The sequence below is a fragment of the Pezoporus flaviventris genome, unplaced genomic scaffold (genome assembly GCF_033815535.1).
Source record: "Pezoporus flaviventris isolate CSIRO_AGI_PZ_B2104156 unplaced genomic scaffold, CSIRO_AGI_Pfla_v1 ptg000013l, whole genome shotgun sequence".
Lineage (NCBI taxonomy): Eukaryota > Metazoa > Chordata > Aves > Psittaciformes > Psittacidae > Pezoporus > Pezoporus flaviventris.
This window is the reverse complement of record NW_026892561.1, coordinates 35,457,371-35,469,472: the sequence shown is the minus strand read 5'-3', so window position 1 is coordinate 35,469,472 and position 12,102 is coordinate 35,457,371. Positions and strand designations below refer to the sequence as shown.

The window sequence follows — 12,102 nt, the reverse complement described above, 5'->3', positions numbered from 1 at the left end:
TGTGACTTTTTCACATTTTGACCCCTACCCCTGCCACCAAGTCCCAGTACATTTCAAACTCGGGCGAGTCCCTCTCAAATACAGCAAGGAAGTGTGATCTCAGATCAATTTTCCCACCTTTTTCTGTGTCTTGCCACAAATCACATGTCTATCATTGTGGAAGCTGTGAAAGAATCACTGCTAAGCAACACTCCACAAATAATGAGCGTGTTGTTTTTCCAAACCAAATGCCTAAGAGCTTTAGTTTGGCTTAAGTTCAGTTAAAGCTTGTAACCTATGGTGATGTGTATTTCTGGAGTTAAGTAAATGTCCAGTTAACCAAGTAAGATCTTCCAGATGTGGACATACCCACAGAGGTACACCTCCCTAGAGTGCCATTATTGTATTTTCTGTTGGCCAGTGTCTCAGAACTGTCTCAAAACCCCTTGATCCTTAATGATGTGGCTATATTGGGAAAGGTGTTAAAGGCATAGCTATCTGGGATGGACTGGTGGATTTGAGAGTGAGTTTGAAATAAGTTTATGGCTGTTACTGATGTTCTTTTGCTATTCAGATTGCTGAGATTTGCTGGTTTTCTTCATAAATGGTGTGTGGTGTGAATATGTATTGTTTCATCTCTGTGCAGAGATGTGGTTTGGATAGTGTCTCCTGCAGGGTGGTATGAAGGAAGGTTCAGGCGACACAGTTAATTTGTGCCTATACTGCAGCACATCTCCTTCTGTACCAAAAATGTTATATTTGTAAATGTATTATTTGTCTGCCATGTTCTTCCCTCTTGTCCTTCAAGGGCACAGATTTGGGCTTGATATGTTTGTGCTCACAAGCTCAAAAGATGTTGAATGGAGGGTGTGGACAGGCTGTTTGCTGCTGCTCTCTGTTCATGTGTGTTGGGCATAGGCTCCCATCAGCTTGTTTCCCCTGCTCTTTTCAATGAGCTTGTCCTGACCTTTGGGTCCTTTGGGGCTTTATGTGCCTGATGTACCAGTCATTGGGTCAGTGATATGGACCCAGTGGAGGTTTCTGAATTTGCGGGAGCAGAGATTATAACTGTCACCTCTAGGGATATGTTCTGCTTTTCTGCTATTGGAAAAATACTTTCTACTCAGCCTCATGAGTGACAACACTGTTCGTTCAGTCTTTCCCCTCTCTGTAAGGAGCTGATTCCTTGTGCTGCTCTGTGTGTGTGCAAGTGACTGAAGCAAGCCATTTAGCCTTGTCATGTCATGTTAGTTGTTGATCTGAGGTGTTTTCTGAGGGATGACTATTATATGTGGTGCATCAGTTAAGATCCATGCGACTTTCTGCTGACTTAAAATATTAGGCTATGTTAGCCCACTCTTCATGCAGGCTGCTAGATAGCCTCGCAGGCTCTGGGGTATGATTATGTGGAGTGGTTTGTGTTGTTTTCCCCACTACTACATGCTATAGTTGCATCTTTTTCCTTGCCCAAGATTCCAGGCCCATAAACATGTAAACCAGGCACTGCTACAGTTCTGGTTTTGGGGTGGGTTTTTTTGGCTTTTTTTTTTTTCCACTGTGTCTGAAGTATTTTTCCTTTGTCTCTAGTCAGCCCTGTTGGTTTCTGGTAGATGGTGATTGTACCACTGTGCCGGTGCCTTACAGGGAGGAGGGGCTCACCAGTGTTGGCCAGGCTCCCTCAGCATGCTCTGTCCTCCTCCATTCCCAGGAAGATCAGTCTCTCTTGTCAAGAAGTTCATAGGAAGGTGGGCTAAGTGACCACTCGTCAAAGCTTGTCTCTTGATCTATAGAGTGATAATAAATCAAAGTAAGACTTGGGAAAGAGACACCTGAGAAGAGTGAGTAACCCAACACTTCCTTATCTGGCAAAGCAATTTCATACACTCACAGAGCTTTTCTTGTTGAGCACGTAGTGGCTTTACTTGTGTTTGATTCATATAAACCTTTTTCTACTTCTGAAATATCCATTACAAAGATGGTATGCAAAATGAAGCAAGTGGAGAATACTTTGGCCATGGTGATTTTCAGAGTCCATTAGTGCTGCCCTTCTACTGTGGCTGCCTCACTCCTGCTTTACCCCTCAGCTGGCCTGTGCTTCCAGATACATCCCCTGACAGGTAAGCGGTCTGTGAGGGCATGGGCAGAAGTTCACCCCCTGCTTCTGTGCTTCTGCTGTGCAGGTGATGCTGAAATTGGCAGCAACAATGTCAGCTCCTTGAAGAGTGAAGACTTCCATATGAGAGGCTTGTTAGATGAACTCAATGAGGATGAAGTCTGGGGTTCTTCTCACACTTTGAAAGCATGTGGAAAAGCTGTTTCCATGGAAACTGCTAGTTTAAGCGAGTATGCTAGATATGTACTAAGAACAATTTGCCAGCAGGTAATTTCTAAAAGTACTCATCTGTCTTCATTTGGAGAAACAATGCTATTTTATTTGAAAAGTGTATAATATATTTGGGTGCAAAATGAATGTTGAAGTATTTCAGTATTTGAGTTCTGTTTGGGTTTCCTCATTTGGAAAATTTATATATGGAGTAGTATGTTACTAGAGGGGGAAGAAATTAGCATCTCCCTGCACTCTGTGAGAACTCTAAAAAACCACTAGGGTTTTCTTCTGCCTGAATCTTGAAAGCTTTGAGCAGACAATAGGACCACACCATTAGCTGTCTGCTCAAGTGCTTTTGCATTAGCATTTGCTGTATTGCAAAGTTGCTTTTAGAATACAGAATAAATTAATTTTGGAAAAAGACCTGTTATACTTTCAGGAGGTACTGAATGACAGAAGACATTTATAATCTCACATGTTGCATGAACCGTAATTCAATTCAAGTTTTGCATATGGAAAAATCACTTTTCTGTTTAGCTTACCAAAAGTTAATATTGTCTTGAACCTATCTTGTGGACTTGTTATCTGATTACTTACAGGAATGGGTTGGAGAACACTGCTTAAAAGAGCCTGAGAGGTTGTGCACAGACAAAGATCTTATTTTGGATCCTGTTCTTTCAAACAAACAAGCTCAGAAACTGCTTCAACTTATCTGTTATCCTCATGGTATTAAAGAATGCACTGAGGGTGACAACCCTCAGAGGCAGCATATCAAGTGCATACTTCAGGTAATGCAATGGGGAAAAGGAAGAAAAACTACCTGTGATGTACTGACTCTTAACCTGTCATTCACCAGCACCACCAGTTGACACTGATGTGCAGTTTCTGGTGCAACCAAGCATTAAGTTCTTCTTTAAAGATTGCACATGCTCAGGATTCCCACTGGCTGTGGGAAACATTTTATAGTGTGACTTCTGATGTCTCATTATGTCTGATTCCGCAGTTATGAAAGAGACGAGCATGCAGCATGCTCATTGTTGCTGTTCACCATTGCCAGTCATTAGGAAGCCACTGAAAAGGGAGCTGCTTTTAGGGTTGCCTACATTGAGATGCATGTGGTCTCAGTAGGCCTCTGTAACAGTACTGTGGTGAAAGGCACTCCTGCCCCACGGAAAAGGCTCAGATGCCTTCCTGGTCAGTCCTAAACTGGTCATTTCTTCAAATTCAGCTGCACTAGGGACACTTAATTTCTTAAACTATAAAGACCAAGTACTTTGTCTTGGATTTTCTTGGAATAGACCTGTGAAGAATCAGATTGGCAATTGTGCTAAATGCAGGCATGTCCACTAGGGTGGTGGTGCTGTGGAGTAATGTAATTACTAATGAAAGAGCGAATTACATTTTCTGTATTCACACTTAACTAAACTCAGATTTTGCAGAGAGCAAGATTTTTATTGAGAAAAGTTATGTGGTCAAAAATATTGAGTAATTGTATTAGTTGCAAAGATGTGGAAGTTAATGTATATTCTTTAATAGGTATTTTTACATGATATTTTTACATGTCATTAGACTATTAAAGAGTAGTGATTGTGAGACCTGTTTATAAGGGTTTTTTTTATGAGGTTTTGCATGTACCATGTTCAATTATGAGATTTATTTTTTCTTCAGACCTGGAGTGTTGACGTTTGTATTTGTAATGTTAATTCTTACCCAGAACTTAGATCAGTGGACTCTCCGGCAGTCTTGGTTGGAGCTGCAACTAATGATCAAACAGTGCATGAAGGAGCCTGTGAGTATTTGTTTTCAAACTTTCTTATCTAAATCTTTAATGCGAAAAAGTATGTTAAATTTTAACGTAGTCCATGAGCAAACATACCATGAATGTGCTAGTTTACTTATGTTTTACTGTAGGGTTCTGGGTCTGTGGCTGAAATGAACAGCTTGTTGGATAATATTGCAAAGGCGACAATAGAGGTGTTTCAGCAATCCGCTGATCTAAACAATAACTCTTCTAACTCTGGTATAGGCCTCTTCAATCCAAACTCTGTTGGAAATGCTGACACAAGTAATACAAGACAGAATGGTAAAAAGACATTCCTAAGGTATTTTTTTTGTAGCACCTTTTTAATTATTTTAGCCAACATGATGCTTAATTATGTGTAGATTGCCTAGACTTTTTTGCACTTGAAAAAGGAATCTACAGAAATGAGTTACCTGAAGGTTACTTCTGTTTGCTTTTGTTTAACAGTAAATATAGTTGATATTCTTGAACTTTCTGGAAACCAGAAATTGTGACAGCTCAGTCCACACTAGTTATTCCAGATGCATTGTGCCAACTGTTTCATTAAAGCAGTTCAGTCTTGTAACAGCTAATACTTTTTGCAAAAGTACATGGATATTTTGGCTGAAGTAAGTTTATTCTACTTCTAGTTCCTCTGAACGGCAAGGAGTGTGGCTAGTGGCTCCCTTGATTGCAAAACTGCCTACCTCGGTTCAAGGTAGGGTCTTGAAAGCTGCGGGAGAGGAGCTGGAGAAAGGTCAGCATTTGGGGTCATCTTCTAAGAAGGAGAGAGACAGACAGAAACAAAAAAGGTACGACCTTGGGAAATACTTATACGCAGAGTTGAAAGGTAGTTCTGAAGGAGGGGTATACTGAAGGCTGGATTTTGGCTTCACCAAACCTCATTGCTTCACTTTTGTGGAGCAAAAAGTTAACCCCAAACAGGGTTCAGGTTTCATTTAGTTTGAAGAAATATCACTGGTATCAGAGGACAAAATGTGAAAGCTTTGTAGCACGTCTTCCAGTGGCTATGCTGCAGCTTGCTGATGGGAAAAATTAGATCTCTAAGACAATAAAGCACTTGTTGTCTCTTCCTTTCCATGTCAGTAGGCTACTTTCCTTGCCATTAAGATCCCATAATTGTCGTAAGATGTCATCTAAGTCCTGTTGCAAATTAAGCTTAAACTCATCTCTTAACTTTAAAAGCACATGAGAATTTTAATGACTTAGTGGTTATTGATTTTCCTTTAGTCAAATATTCTTCCACAGTGCCTATGATTTTTATACTTCCTTAGAGTTATGATAGAAATTACATTCAATACTACACACAAGGTCTCTTAGCTTCAAATACCAACTATCTTTCTTGTGAAACTCTTCAAAAGTACGGTTGTTCAAGAAAACAAACCACTTCTTGATTGAAAACAAACTTCATTACTTTGTGAGTGACAAAACCAGTGATACTATGGGAAAGTATGAAACCTTATATTGCATATTGTCATGGTTTAAACCCACCTGGTAACTAAATACCATGCTGGTAACTAAGTACTGCTTGCTCACTAACCCTCTTCCTCTCACAGCTCCCTGGGCAAGATGGGGAGAATTGAAAGAATGTAAAACGTGCGAGTTGGGATAACAACAGTTTAGTAGTTGAAATAAAGTAAAATATAGTGATAATAGAAATAATGCAAAAAAAAACCAAAACACAATACTGATTGGACAGAGCCTTGGGTGCCATGGTTTAGTGTGAGGTGTCCCTGCCCATGACAGGGGGGTTGGAACTAGATGATCTTAAGGTCCTTTCCAACCCTAACTGTTCTATGATTCTATGGTAATAAGGGAAAAACAGAAAGAAAAAAAAAGAGAAATGAAAATTCAGAAACACAAGTGATGCACAGCACTATTGCTCACCACCTGCTGACTGATACCCAGCTTGACCCAAGCAGTGATTGCTCTCTTCTGGGTAACTCCCCCCAGTTTATGTACTGGGCATGATGTGCTGTGGTATGGAATAATCCTTTGGTTAGTTTGTCCTGGCTCCTTCCGGCTTCTTGTGCCCCTCCTTGCTGGCAGAGCATGAGAGACTAAAATGTCCTTGATCAGGGTAAGTGCTACTTAGCAACAACTAAAACATTGGTGTGTTATCAGCATTGTTCTCAGACTAAAGCCAAAACACAGCACTGCCCCAGCTACTAGGAAGAAAATTAACTCTGTTCCAGCTGAAACCAGGACGCCTATATAAGAACTCTTTTTTCATACTCTGCTTTCTGTAGTAGGGATAGCAGTTGCAATAATAACTGTCTTGCAAACCATAAATTTTTCTTATGGAAATTAATGAGAAAATGAAGAGGTGTTCCTACCATGTTGCTCTTAAAATCTGAAAAATTACTCTTTAATATGACTTTTTGAAAATGCAGACTTCCTATTTTTCACCTTTTATTGGACCTTGGGATTTTGCCATTCCTTTATACTAATTGTCACCTAAATTGTTGAAGTCAAGTTAGATTCCAAATGAAAATAACTGTTGAAATGAATACTTGTAATCAATACACGTGTGTATGTGTGCATACATATTTATATTGTATTTATATTGTGTTTATGGATGCATGGAATTTTCAAGGACCTTATATACCTAAAACTGCAAAAATCATTGCACAAGCTGTTACTCAAATCCCTTTGCCAACATTTTAAACTTCTCCTCTGCTTCGCATGTACTTTCAAATTAAAATTTGTGTATTTCTTTCAGTTTGTCTTAATTTTGTTATAATGGATGCATGTTAATCTAAAAAAAAAATAAAATATTGAACACCCTCGCATTGGCATAGCTCCTACAACCAACTAAAGCTGCGTCTTGGTTTACCTACACTAAGCCTGTGATAGAATTTTAGTGCATTTTAGGTAGGCAGCTATCACTAATCAGTGCTTGCATGGGAAACTTGCTTGGGATTCACATCAGACCACTAACATGGGTTAGAAACTTTAGCTGCCTAATCTCCCCTACAATTGTATCCCCAGATAATTAAAGTAGTTTTAAAATAACATGGACTGATTCTGAGTCAGGCCTTCAAGTGTCCATGTGACTCTCGGTCATTCCATGCCCTAAGCTAGGTGGGTTCTCAGTAATGACGTGCATAATATGTGCGTTTACCCTGCTGGTGCTGTGCCTGCTTATGTACATGGTCTTTTAATTCACCTGGCAAGGCTTCAATTTACTAAACCAGAAACAGACTTAGATGCAGGCAGTGCCACTTCAAGGAAAAAAGTAGTCAAAACAAGGAAAGGAGCAAGGATGGGAAGTATCAAAATAACTTTACTAATTGACATCTGTGTTTGCCTCTCTTAAAGCATGTCTCTCTTGAGTCAGCAACCTTTCCTTTCATTGGTACTTACTTGCCTTAAGGGGCAGGATGAGCAACGGGAAGGGCTTCTAACATCACTGCAGAATCAAGTTAATCAGGTAAAACAAGCACATAACCATGAGCACCCTTTGTGAGATGTTTCATGTGTCATCATTTTTGTGGGTATATGATGTGTAAACCCAGGAAAATGACAATGCAATGCTGTGCCGAAAGGAACAGTCCAAGGAAGGAAGAATGGGGAGGTGTTTGTTCCTTTTAGAGGGTGAATACGTTTATTTTTCTAAAATTGTTATAGAGAAATATAATGAACTTGAGTCTGAGTTCAGTTGTTTCCAGGAAAAACAGTAACTGATGTTTGTCTTGAAAGGAACAGTCTTCTCAGTCTCTAGCTCATCATAAAAAGTTTTTATAAGTTTGAAATTTTTGTTGCTTAGGAAAATCCTTCATCTTTTCTAGCTGGTACAGATTAAGAGTTCTTTGTATTTTAAAAAAATGACATTGCTAGTACCAGACTGGCCCATTGCGTACAGCTTTTTCTTTGGATCACTTATGCTTCCTCACAACTTCTGCTGATTCTGCTCTGAACTTCTTCCTCTCATGTGATTCATGCTGTAGCCTACAATAGCTCCTTAAGACAGTCTTTAAAAGGAATGTGTACAGTGCCCAGTTTAGTGGGTGCATGTTTTCTTTCCTCTGTCTTCAGTTTCTGTGGACTACTGTGACAATGAAAATTGATAGGGCCATTATTTTCTCATATTGCCTCTCAGCTCAGGTCCAGGCTGGAGCTATGTCACAGCCTGGACCTGAGCTGAGAGGCAGTACGAGCAGTTAATTTTTTGAGTTGTTTGTTTTTTTTTCCCCATGCTGTCATTGCCACTTGGGCTTTCTTTTATTGTATGGGTTCTGTCCTGAAATGCAGCTGGTCCCTAAGACTCTGGTCCTTTCTCATTAAGAGATCCCACCAGATCCCATTGAGAAGATGCACCCAGTGCAAGAGCTCTGTTTACTTACCTGTGGTGAACAGTTGAACAGTGCAAGAGCTCTGTTTACTTACCTGTGGTGAACAGTTGAACAGGGTGTTTGAAACAATATTTTTAATAAAAGCATAACTAACACAACTGATAGCATAGTATCAACTCTTTACATTTCCCCTCCCCTAGTGAGCTTAATCTGCTCTAAGCCTTAAACAGGCACAAGGCTAAAAAGGTTAATAATCTTTTGTGATTTCTTACAGATAATGATCACAAATAATGGAAAAACATTCCTTTACAGGAAGAAAACAACCTTAATCAAATGCTTTTTCTTAGATCCTTAGCAACTGGAGGGAAGAACGGTACCAGGATGATGTTAAAGCTAGGCAAATGATGCATGAAGCCCTACAACTTCGTCTTAATTTGGTAAGAAAAACTTCTGTGGTTATCCTGATGTTATATAAAGATGTAACAGCTACTCTGGAGCAGGTGGTAAGGAGTGGGAAGTACCGTGCCAGGGTGTTGCATAGGCCAGGGCTTCCTGAGAGCTTGCAACTGAGTCCTGCAGCTCCCAGCCTGGGCATCAGGCACCTCTACTGGGATGGGGATGTGCTGAGGCCACACAAGGACATCAGCCCACTGTGCAGGCTAAGGATCAGGCCCAGTGAGGGCAGCCAGGGTCACATGCAGCACTGGCATGGCCAGGCAGGGCCATGGGGATGGGCTCAAGCTCCTGGCTTGGTGCTCCTGGGTCGGGGTGGGATTAGCCCCAGGTGGGGCGGGCCAGGGACAGCAAGGGCTGTTAGTACCCCTCTGCCCTGACACAAGGATGTCTCTGCTCCATTCATGGTTGTCTCTATTCTTTCTGTTTCTCTTGTTTCATCTAGTGCCTCCTGACCATAATGTTTGGACATTAATCATATAAAATGAATGGGAATGGCACCCCATACCTTTTTTTGTGTCCTTTATTTTTGTGGTGCTTTCATCCTTTCAGTGTCCCTGGAACCTCAGAAATGTATTGTCTTTTTGTGGATGTTCCAGGCCGCTGCCCACTGACGTTTTATCCCCATGTAACAAGCAAGGATTTTATGGAACTGGGCAGTCAATATAGTGGAGACTTTCAGAGCTCCCAGGGAATGTAACATTTGGCTATTTAACTTCCATGTGCAATTTCAGTTGCTGTTATTTGGATGCATGTATTAACTTAGAAAGTTTCCATTGAGTTCTCTAGGGTCCCACATCTCTTGAAACCTGTGTACCAGAGGTCAGGGCCACCACAGCTTGTTTAGCACAGTGCAGTAGGATTGCCGAGGCCAAATAAGGGAGCACCAAGGTAGGACTAGCACTGCAGTGTTGTTCTCTTTGTGTCTCTTTGTAAGCTGCTTAGATGCAGCTGTGCAACTACAGGGTTAACCATAGCCTTTGCACTGCTCCTGGTTCAGGTCAAGGGGACTTCGGCCAGCTGTGACAAGCCTTGGGATCACTGTGGCTGCACTTAAAGTAAAGAGCAAAATGTCTCCTTGTCAGAGCCAAGGCATGTTTTACAGTATCACGCTACGCTGGTAGCAATAATGAAAAATTGTTCACGGTGTAAAATACATCTTTTAGCAGTTTTCATTTTCAGTCAATGCTATATTGTTCTTCAGATCTATTTTCTCTTTGCATTGGACATCATTGTCTAATTTTTGGGTGTGACAAAGTGATAACTAGAAGGTTTTAATTTGACACTATTTCAGTTCTGAGAATTTTTTCACTGACTTAAATTTGTTGCATCAAACATGAAATTGAAGATACAAAACTGAAAGAGAAGAGTAATAATATTCTGCTTTTCTGTAGCTCCTTAGGATAAGCTTTTTTCTGGGAACATGGGGTGGGTAGGAAACATTTAAAGTCAGCACTTCAAGGTGGCATTCAGCACACAAGAACTTGTAGGACTGGAAGGAAGTTTTATTCATAAGTAATCCATTTGATAAGGGAAGCTTGCCTCTGTGAGATACATGCAGAACCCTGCTATGTGTTGTGTTATTTTGCAGGTAGGTGGCATGTTTGACACTGTGCAGAGGAGTACCCAGTGGACCACGGACTGGGCACTTCTGCTCCTCCAGATAATCACTTCAGGAACTGTTGATTTGCAGACCAACAAGTACGTCTGCACTATTCAAACAAGCTAATTCATGTCCTTAGTGCTTTTAAGTTTAGGTGGCATGTATGTTATTGTTGTGTTTTTCTTACTATTACACTACTACTGCTTGAGTGCAATTTCTCTGTTTAGTGCTGGTCTTGTTTGGGGAAGTACCTCTGTTTTGGAAAGCACTGGAGCCACTATTTACACTCTTCCTTAACAAGCACACACCTGAGTGGTTCCCGAAGTTGGAGCCTGTCGTTCCCAATGACTGTCTGTTAGCAGTTTGTGCTGTTTGTAGCTCTGTTGTATGTGTTGACAGTCCACCTGCATGTATATGCTGGGGCTTATGCATGCAAGCTGAGGTGTGTGTCTGTGCAGAAAGCACTGAAAAACCCAGCTTCTCTGAAAGGCTGCACTTGTGACCTTTGCTGTATCTGTCCCTGGATCTCTTGGCAATCAGTAGTTCTCAGGGTAATACTTGTCTTTACTCCTAGCGAGCTGTTCACAACCGTCCTGGATATGCTGGGTGTCCTCATCAACGGGACACTTGCCTCAGACTTGTCAAACGCTTCCCAAGGAGGGCCTGAGGAAAACAAAAGGGCTTACATGAATTTAGTGAAAAAATTAAAAGTAAGTGTTATGTCTTGTTGTTTTCAGCATTTCTTTTGAGTTGCATTGTGCCTGTGTTTTAGTCTTGTTGCTTCTAGTGTGTGGGAAGGCCTCTTGGAAAAAGAGGAGAGATTGAAACAGACCTAAGTGATAACATGGGAAAAAAAAAAGAAAATAAGAATACAGGAATGTGGGGGTGGGAAGACAGATTTTCAGTGTTTTCTTCATATTAAATTGAAATTGGTGACCCTGCAAGATGCTTAGTTACTTTTATTCATGTTTGAGGCATTAAATTTGTGTTACACATTTTCTGTGTTCTGTATAAACAAGAGACGAAAAGATAAATTCTAAAAAGCCCCCAAACCCAGCAAAAAAACCCAGCAAAACCTTGTAAAGCCACTTGTTTAAATTTATCAGAAGTACAAGGAAACGACTCATGCAGAAACTGGACACTTTCTAGTAGTGAAAGCAGTGCAGTGTGTCTCTCTCCCCTCCTCCTTGTTTGATTGATGGATTTATTTGTTCTCTAGAAAGAGCTGGGAGACAAGCGGTCGGAAAGCATTGACAAGGTTCGCCAGCTGCTCCCTTTGCCGAAGCAGACATGTGATATTATCACTTGTGAGCCAATGGGATCCTTGATAGACACCAAGGGGAACAAAATTGCAGGATTTGACTCCATTGATAAGAAACAGGCAAGAGTAAATGTTTGCTTTCATCTCAGGTTTTCCATGCTTTTTGAAGTGTAGGAAATTCAAGCAAACACATACAACTTGGACAGTACATGCGTCTATATGCAGTAACTTGAAAGCATTGCACTTCTGCTTTAATTCTGCTTCTGGTGCACTCTCGGTCATTACTAAACCTTCAGCCACAGCGATGCAGTCTCTTTTAAAGAAACAGGCAGGCATTCCATGAGATTGGTACCAAAAGAGGAAAACCTGGCCTATTGAATAGTA

The 12,102-nt window shown here is 40.8% G+C and overlaps 1 protein-coding gene across 17 annotated transcripts in view; it reads left to right on the top strand.

The window, feature by feature from the left end:
* MED12L (mediator complex subunit 12L) overlaps nucleotides 1-12,102 on the top strand; it is a 154,561-nt gene that overhangs the window by 120,238 nt on the left and 22,221 nt on the right. For all 17 annotated transcript variants that reach the window (XR_009743214.1, XR_009743218.1, XR_009743217.1 and 14 more), the window contains 10 exons: nucleotides 2,160-2,359; nucleotides 2,905-3,093; nucleotides 4,020-4,094; nucleotides 4,217-4,407; nucleotides 4,736-4,897; nucleotides 7,428-7,539; nucleotides 8,749-8,838; nucleotides 10,446-10,555; nucleotides 11,032-11,167; nucleotides 11,677-11,838. Coding sequence is in view for 10 of the 17 variants with exons in the window: in XM_061452722.1 (XP_061308706.1) it covers nucleotides 2,160-2,359; nucleotides 2,905-3,093; nucleotides 4,020-4,094; nucleotides 4,217-4,407; nucleotides 4,736-4,897; nucleotides 7,428-7,539; nucleotides 8,749-8,838; nucleotides 10,446-10,555; nucleotides 11,032-11,167; nucleotides 11,677-11,838 (1,427 nt within the window). In the remaining 7 variants the exon portion in view is untranslated. The remainder of the gene's footprint in view (nucleotides 1-2,159; nucleotides 2,360-2,904; nucleotides 3,094-4,019; nucleotides 4,095-4,216; nucleotides 4,408-4,735; nucleotides 4,898-7,427; nucleotides 7,540-8,748; nucleotides 8,839-10,445; nucleotides 10,556-11,031; nucleotides 11,168-11,676; nucleotides 11,839-12,102) is intronic.